The sequence below is a fragment of the Argopecten irradians genome, chromosome 8 (genome assembly GCF_041381155.1).
Source record: "Argopecten irradians isolate NY chromosome 8, Ai_NY, whole genome shotgun sequence".
NCBI lineage: Eukaryota > Metazoa > Mollusca > Bivalvia > Pectinida > Pectinidae > Argopecten > Argopecten irradians.
Window position 1 is genome coordinate 33,733,357 of NC_091141.1, and position 14,164 is coordinate 33,747,520.

Sequence of the window (14,164 nt, forward strand, 5' to 3'; positions counted from 1 at the left end):
TGAATGTATAATATGTAAAGCAGTAGAGCCCAGTTTTGTAATCATTCCTCAACTTTAATGAATTCCCCAACTTCAAATTCTCCATAGAAATCTCCCATTGTATTATCTTTGTCAGAAATGAAAAGACACTTCTTAGTCAACTTTTCTCTTCTTTCCCTCTGACATAAAACTTTTAATAATCAGGAGGAACCTCAACATCAGAATTCAATATGGCCACCTGTTGCCATGGTTATGCAATGTGCACAAGCAGGAACCTCGATAAGTATAGGTATGAAAATTGAGAAAATCCCTTTCTGAGAAATAGCGATAACAAACCTCAATTGTCAAAACCTGTTTTATTTGTCCAAAATACAGCAAAGGATTGATAGGAATATGACATCAAATTTAAAAATATCAGAAATAGTGATAGCAAACTTCAAATCTTTTGTCAAGATCAAAGATGGCTGCATGTCGGCCAAGTTGTTTTCCGATTTATCTCAAAATGAGATCATGCTGAGAAATGCACGTATCGTATGAAATTCAAGAAAATATACTTCAATAATTTCTGAAAAGTAGTGATAATAAATGTTTACGATAAGACGGATGAAAGGCGAATTAAATGCTGTAAACAAACTCATTTTCGTACTTGATTTCGCGTTTTTTTAGATATTTATTATCGCAATTTCAAGATACACGATATGTAATCGCACGCTGAAATGGGTTGGTTTCCAGAAGTAGCCCGTGCTACTATTTTTGACAAATATCCTACCTTTCTTTTGACATAAACGATTTGTTCGTGGTCTGTGTAAGGTATTGGACGTATCATATGTATGTACTGTGGTGAAAGCAGGAACAGGACTTTGCACCGTCTTAGACGTCCTTCAAGACATCACTAAGGTAGCACTCCGAGAAACACGTGATATTATCTACACGCTAGCAAACTTCTTTGAGTTCGGCTTCAACTCCAATTCTAATCTGTACGGAGATATCAATTCGTCTCAGACCGCGGCCCAGATCATGTCAAATGTTCGAGCAGACATTCAAGGTAGAACAGAATTCATTAACGGCATTATCAGAAATCTAAATTTATATTTTGATTATTGCGTTGCTGTTTTTATTTCTCCGATGATTTAAACATATTTTATTGCTTATAACAAACGGATTGGGCACAAGTTATGACAACATATAAAAACCCTCTCCACAACTATTAAATAACAAAATTGGTGAAAGCGACATATACATGAAATATTATATTGTAACCAAAAAATATGATCGGTTATCTATGTCAAGCATTACCAGGAAAAGGATTATTTTGACAACAAATATATGACAAAACGGTTTAAGAAATACGATGGCAGACGAAAGGAATGGGGGGAGTCTGCCCTGACGCAGAAAAAGGTAGAGAGAAATAAATACATAGAAGCTAGGTCAATCCTGCTCTCTCCCGCAGAATTAAAGAGAGTTAAAAATGGCGCCGTTATCCTCTCGTTGCAGTTCCTTATAGCAATGGTTGTCGTTATAGCCGACTATGGTCTTTATTATCCCGCGCTTTCTCCGAAACGGGGGATATTAATTTGGGTTTGTCCGTCTGTCTGTCTGTCTGTCTGTAACACTTCGTTTCCGTACAATAACTGTAACAAATGTAAACCGATTTTCTTCAAACTTGGTGACAAGGTTAAATGTCTTAAGGGCTCGGCCAAATGTCGATGGACCTTATTTAGCGGAGTTATGGCCCTTTGAATTACTAAAAACGTCATTTTCTGCCATTTCCATGCAATAAGTGTAACAAATGCTAACTAATTTTCTTCAAACGTAGTGACAAGGTTAAATGCCTTAAGGACTCAGCCAAGTTGGATCGCGACTTTCAACGGACCTTATTTAGCGGAGCAATGACCCTTTGCTTAAATAAAAAAGTCATTTTCTGCTACTTCCGTACAATAACTGTAATAAATATTAACCGATTTTTTTTCAAACTTGGTAACAAGGTTAAATGCCTTAAGTGCCTGACAAGGTGAGATCAACTCTTTCAGCGGATGTTATTTATGAGAGTTATGGCCCTTTAATTTACTACAAATGTAATTTTTCTGTAGTTTCTGTGTAATAACTAACAAATGTTAAAACTAATATTGTTAAAATTTGGTAACAAAGTTAAATACCTTAAGGGGTTAGCCAAGTTTGATCGCCACTTTTGGCAGATCTTAAATAGCAGAGTTATGGCCCTTTGATTTAATAAAAAAAAGTCATTTTCTGCTACTTCTGTACAATAACTGTAATAAATATTAACCGATTTTCATCAAACTTAGTAACAAAGTTAAATGCCTTAAGGGCTTGGCCAGGTTTGATTACCACGGCATGTTTCAACCAAGGTTAAACCAAACCTCAATAATGTTTACCTACAATCTGTCCTGAAAGTGGGGGATGGAAATTCCACGAATTTGCTTGTTATGTCCTCATCGTAATGCAGCGATTCGGAAAGATCAACGTCAGCGTGTCCGGGAATAGCGATCTTTCTCTTTTGGTTCAAGGAAATGGTTTTATTACGAAAATCGTGGAAAGCCTTCTGACAATTTTGGATATAGATACTGATTTTAAAGTTGATTTCAAATTTTTTAATTAGGCTAACAATTACATTAATAAACACCAGTTTTTGTTCAAATGATGAATATCGTTTATGCTCTGTCGCCGGTGGGGCATCTGTGAGTTTGGCATATATATTTTATATTATGGAGATTTTTATAGAAATAATTTATTTGTATCTCTGTATAGAATTGCTTCATTTTCCTCTTTATATAACAGGGATCTGACAGTTACTTACTCCGTTCACATACATTGAATATATAATTATGGGCTTATTGTTGTTTGAACAATAGGAGAATGTTATGTCCCATCCATGGTCATTTAAAAATGTGCCAAGTTTAGGAGGCGGGTGAGTACTCGTGGACATTCCACCAACCAGCTGCCAGTACCTGGCAACTGCTCAACACAGAATTCCGCGAACTCACAACGTAGAGGAGGAGGTCTTGTGGTAAAACATTGGGATATCTTAACTACACTCGGCCACCATTCTTTTCATCGAGGTTAAAATATCAATATCGGGATATATTGTTATATCCCGGAATTCGAAGAAAAATCTTGATTATAGGTCAGAAAGACTGCAAATCAGAACGGACATTTTAACACTATGGTTTCAATGCCTCTTAGAGTAACGAAAGTACGATGTCGCATAGATTTTGCTCCTACACCAATAGTGCTTCATTGGGATTACTATTCATGTCGGGTGATGGGCCAGAACTATCATAGATCAGAATGCACAACCAGTCAGGTAATGTATTTTCATAATAAAAATGCTTGTTCGGGATTTTTCAGATACAAAGGTCGACAATCAATGGCACGTTGACTGTTATCAATTCTGAAAATTAACTTTCGTGCAATAACAATTTTCCTTTTGACCAATCAGCAATCAGGCTCAACATTCGTACTTGAGCTAATATGGTCTTGAGCGTTCCGATCGCAACATGTCGGAGAAATTTCCGGCAATTCGTCGGGTCAGATGACCTAATAATGACAAAATGTAACAGGATTATTGTAAAAGCTCGCAAACGTAAGGCTTGGTAATGTTACAATGACAATCGTTTAGTGTTTGTTTGTTACTGTTCAGATGGGCACAGTCGGCTTCTTCTGGGTCCGGTTCATAATGGGAACATCTATTTCTGAAGCGAAGAGACGGCCATATTGAAAAGTTAAAAGGTGATCCATCTATATTCATCCATTCTCCCTCAGTTTCCTCATCTGTGAGGCCTACCCAAGCAAATGTTTTGGATATCTCATCTGAAAATATACAATTTCAAATCAAACGAATTTTATGGATATCATAATTACATAATAAACATGCTGCATCAATCAAAATAGACGAACATATTACAAAGTATTATACAGTTATCATTATACAAATATAAATATACTTTTCGCGATCAAACGGCTTTCGCGTAATTAGCGTACATACCCAACTCGCGTAAATTTCCATATTTACAGTATCCAAAATATTTACATGTATTTACAGAATATCGAAAATGGTTGGATTAATCCGTATAGTCGGTTATTTTCGTGGGCCAATGTGTTCACAATTTGATGTAAAAACGAGGAAATCAAATTTTAGCAGCTTCAAATATTCGCGATATTGCTTTTATGATTCAACCATTTGTTAAAATTTCGCGGATCAAATTTTCGCGATCATATTAACGTTCCGCAAAATCGCGAAATTATCATCCCCGGGAAAATTGCCGCAATACAATGCTGTACAATTATTAATACCATACGTGTCATGTAATTAAATTTAATTGGTAAATAAAATATTATACAGTATGAACAGAATCTTCGTTCTTTTATGACGACTCATCCTCAATTTCTAGCTTGTGTACATTGATTCGTAATATTGTTACAACGACTCGCATTTTTTCTTTAATATGAAAAGTTAAGTAATTCTGTAACTTAAATGTAGTATCAATTATTTTTTTATAAAATAATAATTTACCTTTCAAACAAGCCTACAGTAAGTGTTGCAAGCAGCACGCGTCCCCTGCCGTCGATTACATTTTCTAATCTATGGCAAGTTATTATTGCTTAGTTATGCTATCATTGTATTAAGTTTGAAAAAAAATATGTTGATGTGTTCTCAAGTTATCGTCCGGAAACGACTGTTTGTGAAACAATCTAATTTTAGTAATAGTGACCTTTTTAAATGACCTTTTGACCCCAAATTAAATCACAGGCTGTGTTTACTCCTATGTTACCATTTTATGAAGTTTGGACAAATTCTATTGATGTGTTTCCAAGTTATCGTCCAGAAACTAAACTTTTTGAAACAATCTATTTTTAGTAACAGTGACATTTGTAGATGACCTTTTGACCCCAAATTTAATCCCAAGCTGTATTGTCGCATATGATGTCATTGTGTGAAGTTTTATAAAAATCCGTTATTTGTTCTCAAGTTATCGTCTGGAAACTAATATTTTATGTAACAATCTAATTTTAGTAACAGTGACCTATACAGTTGACCTTATGACCCCAAATCCAATCCCAAGCTGTACTCTCTTATTTGCTACCATTGTATGAAGTTTGATCAATATCCGTCAATTTGTTCTCAAGTTATCATCGGGAAACCAAATCCGGACTTACAGACAGACAGACAGACGGGAACAAACATTATAGTCCTCTACGGTTTCACCGGCAGGTGACTAAGTAGTTTGAATACTATATAGTAGATGTAGTAAATCGATCAACTTACTTATAACATTTAGTTTAACAAAAGAATTCCTATTTGCACCTAGCAAAGGAGTCCATATTCCTTTTGAATTACTCATTATACATTTATTGCCCTGGTGTGAGGGAGACATGACGAATTATTTCCACGAGACAAATAATGTTCCCCGGCATCATCTTCATAAGGCTTTCTCTTTCGTAACGTATATTCCTAACTCGTATCTGATTGCTAGACTAGAAGACTATTATTGTGAACACCAAGTATGTCTCTCTCTATGTATATAGTTAAGTTTAAGATTTTGAACTGTTATAATCATTGATAATGTTAGTGGGAAAAATCACTACGCCATATTGTTTCTGACCCATATGCCAGGATTGGTGAAATCATTGTATGGTATACATGTAATTCAAGTTGATTCTTTACCAAAAGTTTTGATTTGAAGAGGAGAGTTGATTTTATTGAATGGAATGTTTTTCTAGAATGTTTTTCTGCCATGATGGTGTTAATATATCATTCGAGCAAACTATTATTCCTATATCTATATTCGTTTACTATGGACACAACATTATTTATTAAAATAAAAAAAAAAACTATTTTCTTAACAAAAGTGGTCGAAAAAGTACTTTATCCAAATTAACTGATGAGTTTATGTTTGATATGTGTAGTGTATCTCTCTTTCTTTTTGAAGTTTTTTTCCCTTAACGTTGGGGCTAATGCTTTGGCATTATAGAATTCGCGTCAGTTGGGCTGTCGTAATGTGATCAAATAAAGTAAATATATTATATCACAGGCGTCTGCTCCTGTTCATATATTAGAGAAGGCTATTCCATGTTTTCCGAAATCAGAAACAGACGCCTGTGAGTAAATCAAATGATAAAAAGACCATAAATTCTTCGTTAGATCGCTATCGAACACAAAAGTAGAGCATCTCAGTTTTCAAAATACCACAATCGTCATGATATCATGTCTTTATTGAACAAGTTCGAACATAGTCCATTTGTCATTGGACTTACATTCTATTTGTCAGAATAAATAATAAAAAAATCCCCGAGAAAACGGATGTTACGAGAGACAATACGAATGATGTTCTGTTTTCTGATCGCCCATACTATATCTTTGTGAAGTTCATTAGCGTTAGTCCTATAGTGCTGATGATGTACATGTATATATTTATGACTCCATTTGCATGGTGATAGTTGTTTACCTGAAGGTGGGGATATTGCATCTGAGGGTAAATATACCTCCATATTACACTGCCACGGGAGACATACACTGTCTACTATGCCGGAAATAACGGGCGATTCGCTATTATAAAAGCATTGAACGTCTTTCAGTTGGCATTCATAGCCAATATGAATGCCAACTGAACAGAGGCAAATTCAACATAAAGCGCACTCATGCTTATATTTACATTTGATTACAATCATAAGGGATTTTGCATCTTTAATGAATAAATCATTCATTATTGTCATGGATGGAACAGCCATTTACCGTTATCGTTGGCACGACAATTGTTACGTCACAGTGATAATGACGTCATTATAAGAACTTGAAGTTCATAGAATATATAAATGCAAACTGCACTTGGTGAGGTTGGGACTGCAGTGAAAATGTAAATATATTGTGGCAAATATTCCTAAATTCGTGATGAGTGAAAGTGCCGTTTAACACTTCGTCTGTTATCGTTGTACAGTCGGAAGGGGAAATAAATCCTTGTGAAAGATGGGCGGTTACTATAGGGCACCTGCCCTGGGAAAACAATGTTTTACAACACGATGTTTTATTTTCCGGCATGTGTTTCAACTAACCACAACACTGTTATTATAAACATGAGGTATAACAATATAAAATACCATACCTGGATTTGGTGTCAGTAGATGTTTAACTTGCTCTGTATTTTTGAGGACTACTAGTCTTGCTCCAATGTTTCGGCAGGCGTCGTATGCATTGTACCAAGTGAGCTGATCATTGAATGTTTTATAGCAGAGTTGTCCGTCTTCAACAAATGTGAAGCCCGCCATTTCACAGTCTGACAATTGAGGCGTCCCTTGAAGTGTTTCTGTCACGATGAAATGAAAAGGGACTATTCATTGTACACATATGACGAGGTATGGAATTGTCCGATAATGAAGTGAAAAAAAATCAAATAGATAAAACAAAATTAAATAAGATAATAATATGATTTTAAAACGTTCTGCAGATTGCTTTAATCTACATCCCAGTCAATATTTCAGTTATTTTCTTGATGATTTCGGTTTAGTTCTAAATAATTATTTGTGATACCAGACTATTCTCTACTCGCTAGTGCTATCATACTGAATCATACCCCCGATACAGCATCCTATAACATCAAACATGACATGTCTGTAAATAACTGTTAAAGACGAACAGAACCTTTGTTCGAATTCTGTATAGTTGTTTAACTTCATGGTAGTCTTTAAAAGCATCGTTCTTACGAAAGGCTATATTACGTAAAACCAAAAATTTGATAAATGTTGCGTGGAATTGAATTTGTCGAATTTGAATGCATACGCTAATTTGATGACTGAACATTTTGGTATGTGGCTTCAGGAAAAGCCCAAGGAACCCCATACATCCTACATCTCGGTAGTCTTTAAAAGCATCGTTCTTACGAAAGGCTATATTACGTAAAACCAAAAATTTGATAAATGTTGCGTGGAATTGAATTTGTCGAATTTGAATGCATACGCTAATTTAGCGAAATTAAAACCCCTGAAAATATAAGCAACTATACAGTAATGATGACTGAACATTTTGGTATGTGGCTTCAGGAAAAGCCCAAGGAACCCCATACATCCTACATAAGCAACCAGACTATTTATTTTAGGCGTTGCCATATCACGGCCAAAGAACAAAGATTTTCTTTAAGATCTTTGTTAACAAGAAGTGAAGATTTAGGCATGAAATATTAAGCACAACAAAATGGATGGTAACAGACAGGTATATTCATCTTAATTTAATATTTTGTTCGTAATGAATTAGATAACACATTTAAAATAGATAACAGAGCAGGGTAAGCACCTTCCTCACAGGGCCGATGTTTAACTCGATATCCAAAATGGAAGCGATCGAAATACTCGAGGAGGACAGAGAGAAGACGTTAAAAAACCTCGAGTAAAGCAATGCTGAAGCTGCTAATGTTGTTTTAAAACAATTTTATAAATAGAAATTCTCAAACAAGTGACTGTTCTTTATCATGTTTATAAAACTAAATTTAAAACATGTAGTTGATTTTCAAATTTTGAAGACACGATTAACAATTTTATAACAAAAACATTATGTGGTAATATTCGTATGTTTATTTAAACACATACCATGCTTACGGTTTTCGGTTTTGAAGACGATGCGTGGACCATTTGGGAATCGATCTATACCACTCTGCTGTTGGGCTCCCTTAAACACGCTACAGATGCCGGTGTCGTCTACATATTCAAACATGTAACACATCTGTTCGGCTTCACAAAGCAATGCACAGTGGACAGTTGAGAAAACATGGTGTGTCTTTGATGATTCACCAGTCATTTCGAAATGGTAGTTGACAATGTGTCGCGTCAACAGTTTTGAATTTGCTCCGCAAAAAACTAAAATCAGACAATTAAATAGAAAATATGCACTTTTTATCATTATTTTAACGTTTATTGGACTTTGAAATTTTCCAATACAGTTTTCAAACAAAAGTAAAAAAGTAAAGATATCATCAATGAATATAAACTCATAACATTTTTATTTTGAAGATTACCACGCTGTCAACTTTGGTCAAACATGGCGTAGCTTTAACCAGTTTCTTCCTAATATGTCTACAGTAAATTGATTAAAAGAAATTTCATCATTTTGGCCAGAGTTTGAATTTACTAGAACGTAGTACGATACGATTCAATAAAATTGATTCGATATAAAGATATAAGTGGTATGTCGGAGGTATTATATTTTCTGATGATACATTTGCCACCGCGTATTTGTAATTTACGATAGCGAGTACATTGACGAACATAACCAACTAACCTTATACCGCAAAAAAAAAAAAAAAAAAAAAAAAAAAAAAAAAAAAACAAGCAATTTCGTGGAATTTCCATCCCCCGCTTTCAGGACATAAACATTATTGAGGTTAGGTTTAACCTTGGTTGAAATATGAAAAAAAACTGGAGTCTTATTCGGAAGTAACTTGTGTAAAATAATGTCCGCTGAAAGTGACTATTAAACTTGGCTGAGCTCTTAAGACACTTAACTTCGATACTAACAATTTAAGAAAATCGGTTTAAATTTATTTAATTTATTATTGCACAGGGAATGGCAGAAAATGACGTTTTTAGTACATCAAAGGGCCATAATTCCACTACATAATGTCGGCCAAAAGTGGCATTTCGAACTTTGCCAAGCCCTAAAGCATTTGACCTTGTTACCAAGTTTGAAGAAAATCGGTTAATATTTATTAGAGTTATTGCAGGGATATGGCAGACAATGACTTTTTAATTAAATCAAAGGGCCATAACTCTGCTAATGAAGATCTGCCAAAAGTGGCGATCGAATTTGGCTAAGCTTTTAAGGCATTTAACTTTGTTACCAAGTTTTAACAATATTAGTTTTAACATTTGTTAGTTATTATACAGAAACTGCAGAAAAATGACATTTGTAGTAAATCAAAGGACCATAACTCTGATAAATAACATCCGCTGAAATAGATGATCGAACCTGGCCAGGCTCTTAAGGCATTTGACCTTGTCACCAAGATTGAAGAAAATCGGTTAATATTTATTACAGTTATTGTACGGAAGTGGCAAAAATGACTTTTTTTATTTAAGCAAAGGGCCATAACTCCACTAAATAATGTCCGTTGAAAGTCGCGATCGAACTTGGCCGAGTTATTAAGGCATTTAACATTGTTACTAAGTTTGAAGAAAATCGGTTTACATTTGTTACACTTATTGCACGGAAATGGCAGAAAATAACGTTTTTAGTAAATCAAATGGCTATAACTCCGCTAAATAAGGTCCATCGACAGTCCCGATCTAACTTGGCCGAGCCCTTAAGGCATTTGACCTTGTCACCAAGTTTGAAGAAAATCGGTTTACATTTGTTAAAGTTATTGCACGGAAACGAAGTGTTACAGACAGGCGGACAGGCAGACAGACAGACAAATCCAAATTAATATCCCACGTTTCGGAGAAAGCGGGGGATAAAAAAACAACTATTAGCAATCTTTTAGTAAATATATATACTTACTAGTAACCAGAGTGGACAGGAACCATTGGTACGGACTTCGCCTGTTCATCTGTGATTCCTTGTATGGGGTATGCTGTACCTTACGTTTTCTGTATTACACTAAGACAAAACAGATAGTCATGAAAGTCGACCGTTATATATACATTTTTGTATTAATTATTAACGTCAGGTTTGATGGTAGGTTATGATACGTTAACAAACAATCGATAGTTAAGAAAATCGTCAGTAAACAATTTATCTTAAGATCAATTTTGACTTAGAAATAGATTTGAACATTCTCCATAATCTGAATTTGATTAAGATCTGTACAGAAGGTGTAGTCGATGAAATGAAGAGATGAATAATGGACATCTTCAGGTCATTTTGGTCTAAAAAATCTGAAAAAAACCTGAAATTGAAGTATATTTAGTTTTAACAATATTTTGTTCAATAAGAATACAGTACAACATACATGTCATGAGAGGTTAGATTGAGGTTAATTCAACAGGAAGTACATTTCATATCTAGAAAAATCTTCATGTAAATTCAGATCAATTTCAGGTCAAGTTATTGACATGAATTAATTGTTTTGCTCTTTTTTGACCAGAAAAGAATCACCTGAAATTGATCTGAACATACCTATCATTTGAACAATAACTGATGTATAATCGTGTTTTGTGTTTCTAATTAACTCAAATATGCATATGAAATAATTCATTTTTGCTTTTGGTGCGTGCATAATCAGTACCTCATTCCATATTGAGCATAGTGCCTAGAATTTTTTCGGGACGCAATTAATTATTTTCAATATTTTTATCTTAAAGTAAAATAAGAAGTTCAACTTTTTAAATGGTGGTAATGGTGCAAAGTAAGTAACTTTTGTAAAGGAAGAAAAATACAAACTCCTCTACTCCTTTTTTTGATAGAGAAAAAATACCATCCGCCAGCGGTGGAAAATCTTTAAATTTCGCGATTTGCAGAATCCTCTTAGGTACGTCGATGATTTTGGTGGGTTTAAAAAAAATATTTTACTGGTTTTCAGAATTCCATAGATATTTATTATACACAATGAATAGTAACTTTTACCGATTTTTTAATCTAGACCCACATAAAACGTCTAAAAGGGGTCTACAGTGGGTCTAAATATATATTAAATCATTTCTCATATCCCTTAGTTTAAACACATCTTATTGGCATATTAACAATAGGATCAGGCAAAATTACAACACATAGTGTAAACCTACTTTCTTTCGCGGGTACTTAATTTCGCAATTTTCATTTCAAAACAAGTTCGCGAAGATTAACATTCGCGGATTTTAAGAATTAATCTGTATCTGTGATGTAGATATTAGTATGCTGAGGTAATCTTGCGCGAATATATTTGGATCGCGGAATTCGCGAAAATAAATAACACGCGAAAGAAAGTAGTTTACGTACAGAATGATATTGCTTGTTTCTCCTATTTTAAGACACGTGAAGTCTGTCCCTTTAACATACCATTATCATCCTAGAAAACCGAGGCCATAACCGTTCCAGCCGACCGTTTTACCGTCTTTGGCGGGATGAACCACAGGATGCTGCCATTGTTTAGACTTATTACTGTTGCTCGGTCTTTGGGATGATATAATGGGCCCACGTTAATTCATAGAAACAAATATCCGAAGAAAGTTAGGAAGATCTGCATTCCACCATACAAAAAGATACAACACGAATATATAAATCATTCTCCCAGAACACGCACCTCACACTTCACGAACACGCAAGACACCATATCAACGGGAGGCCGTCCTTAAAAGACCCTGGTTGTTAATTGGACGTAACTATAATAAACCAACCCAAAACAGCATGCGACAGATACGCCTAGTGCTTCTGGTGAACTGACAGAAGTCTTGGTACCCAAACGGACTGAATGCTTTCTCATTGTAAGATCTTCTAACAGTATGGGATGCACACATTCAAATGCCAACTCTAAAGCCTTTGTGTAACTCATCAGTCGGTTTGAACATTACCGACTTTTTCCGGGGATGAGACAATGACATGTGTTCCAAGATAAGATCATATCCGTCCGCCACTCATTTAGCTCACCTGGTCCGAAATGAACTTATGACATGGCTAGGCGTCAGTCTGTCAGTCAAAATTTTCAATAAAAACGCTACTAGACATAAAGTCCTACATATATTGTAAACAAATTTGGCCGGAAACATCATTGGGGCAAGGGAGGATTAGGGTCCAAAGGGGGAATTTGAGTTACGTGACAATTATTTAAAAGCCCTTGAGGAAATAAACACATAATCTGTACTTAAAACATGGCATGGCTTAACAAACCAGGTGAACGATACAGGCCATTAAGGCCTTGTTTTACTGTAGCATATGAAGACATATCCTTTCCAGTTATGCAAATACCTGTATTCGATCATTTTACTTTGTCAGAATTATCTGCTTTCTTCAATTAAGAGTGCTATCATGTCGATGTAAAGCTTTCAATAATCAGGGAATACTAAACACATTATCTTTTCAATGTATATTATTCGATCAAAGTAAAATTGCTGAATGTATTGCAAAAAATCTTCTCATCATAAATTAAAGATGAAAATATATTCACCAAAATTTGCAGAAAGAAAAGGACCAGAATTCGGGTCGCACATTCACTCAGCAATTCTATTTTGATAGGAAAATTGACTTGGAAAAATGTGTTTATATCTATAATATGACTGCAAATGAAAATCGTCAAGGTATTGAATACAGAGTTCATCACATATCGATTAGCCCTCGCACACGATATATGTGCGATGAGACGTTAGGTATTTCGGGATATAATAACTCATGGCCATGTTCACAGTGTTTTATGATTGAGCATCGGCTCTGGCATCATACCACTTTGGTCATAAACGAGAGCCAATGTGTTTGACCCCTTATTATGCTCGCGTAAACTATTCCACGTTGTGTATGAACATTTATGTTAAACATTTAGTAGCGTAAAAATGTATTGATTTTTGATTATTGATAAATTCGTCTTTATTTGTGGTTTTATCTATTTGATATCACATATAATTAACAAGAGATCCCAGAGGTATCTTGGCGCCCACCAAAGAATGATCTATGTCTGACAAAGGAAAGATGGATATTTTCTCTCCTTTCAAACTTTTACTACATACTACATGTTAAATTTGAGAAAGACCCTTACAGTACTTTCTGAGATATATAGCAGTAACAAAGCCCAAGATGGCTACCTGTCGGCCATCATGTTGAGCAATCGATCCCTAAATGCAATATGCACAACTAAGGTCCTAGGGGAACCTGCACATAAAACTTAAGACATAACACTTTGAACAGTACTTTCTAAGAAATAGCGGTAATAATCTTCGCTTATCAAAATTCAAGATGGTGGCCTATCCGCCATCTTGTTGACCGATCGGTCCCAAAATGCAATATGCACGACAAGGAGTCTAGGGGAACCTGCACATCAACGCTTCAGTGCCTTCTGAGAAATAGCGGTAACAATCTTCGCTTATCAAAATCCAAGATGGTGGCCTATCCGCCATCTTGTTGACCGATCGGTCCCAAAATGCAATATGCACGACAAGGAGTCTAGGGGAACCTGCACATCAACGCTTCAGTGCCTTCTGAGAAATAGCGGTAACAATATTCGCTTATCAAAATTCAAGATGGTGGCCTGTCCGCCATCTTGTTGAGCGATCGGTTCCA

The 14,164-nt window shown here is 35.2% G+C and overlaps 1 protein-coding gene across 1 annotated transcript; it reads right to left on the reverse strand.

The window, feature by feature from the left end:
- Positions 1-52: 52 nt before the first annotated feature.
- Positions 53-9,710, reverse strand: LOC138330168 (uncharacterized). The gene is made up of 3 exons (XM_069277594.1): positions 8,575-9,710; positions 7,098-7,298; positions 53-3,807 (listed from the first exon to the last, which is right to left on the reverse strand). Exons 1-3 carry the CDS (start codon positions 8,882-8,884, stop codon positions 3,560-3,562), a joined length of 759 nt encoding a protein of 252 aa, XP_069133695.1. The 5' UTR covers positions 8,885-9,710; the 3' UTR covers positions 53-3,559.
- Positions 9,711-14,164: the final 4,454 nt, after the last annotated feature.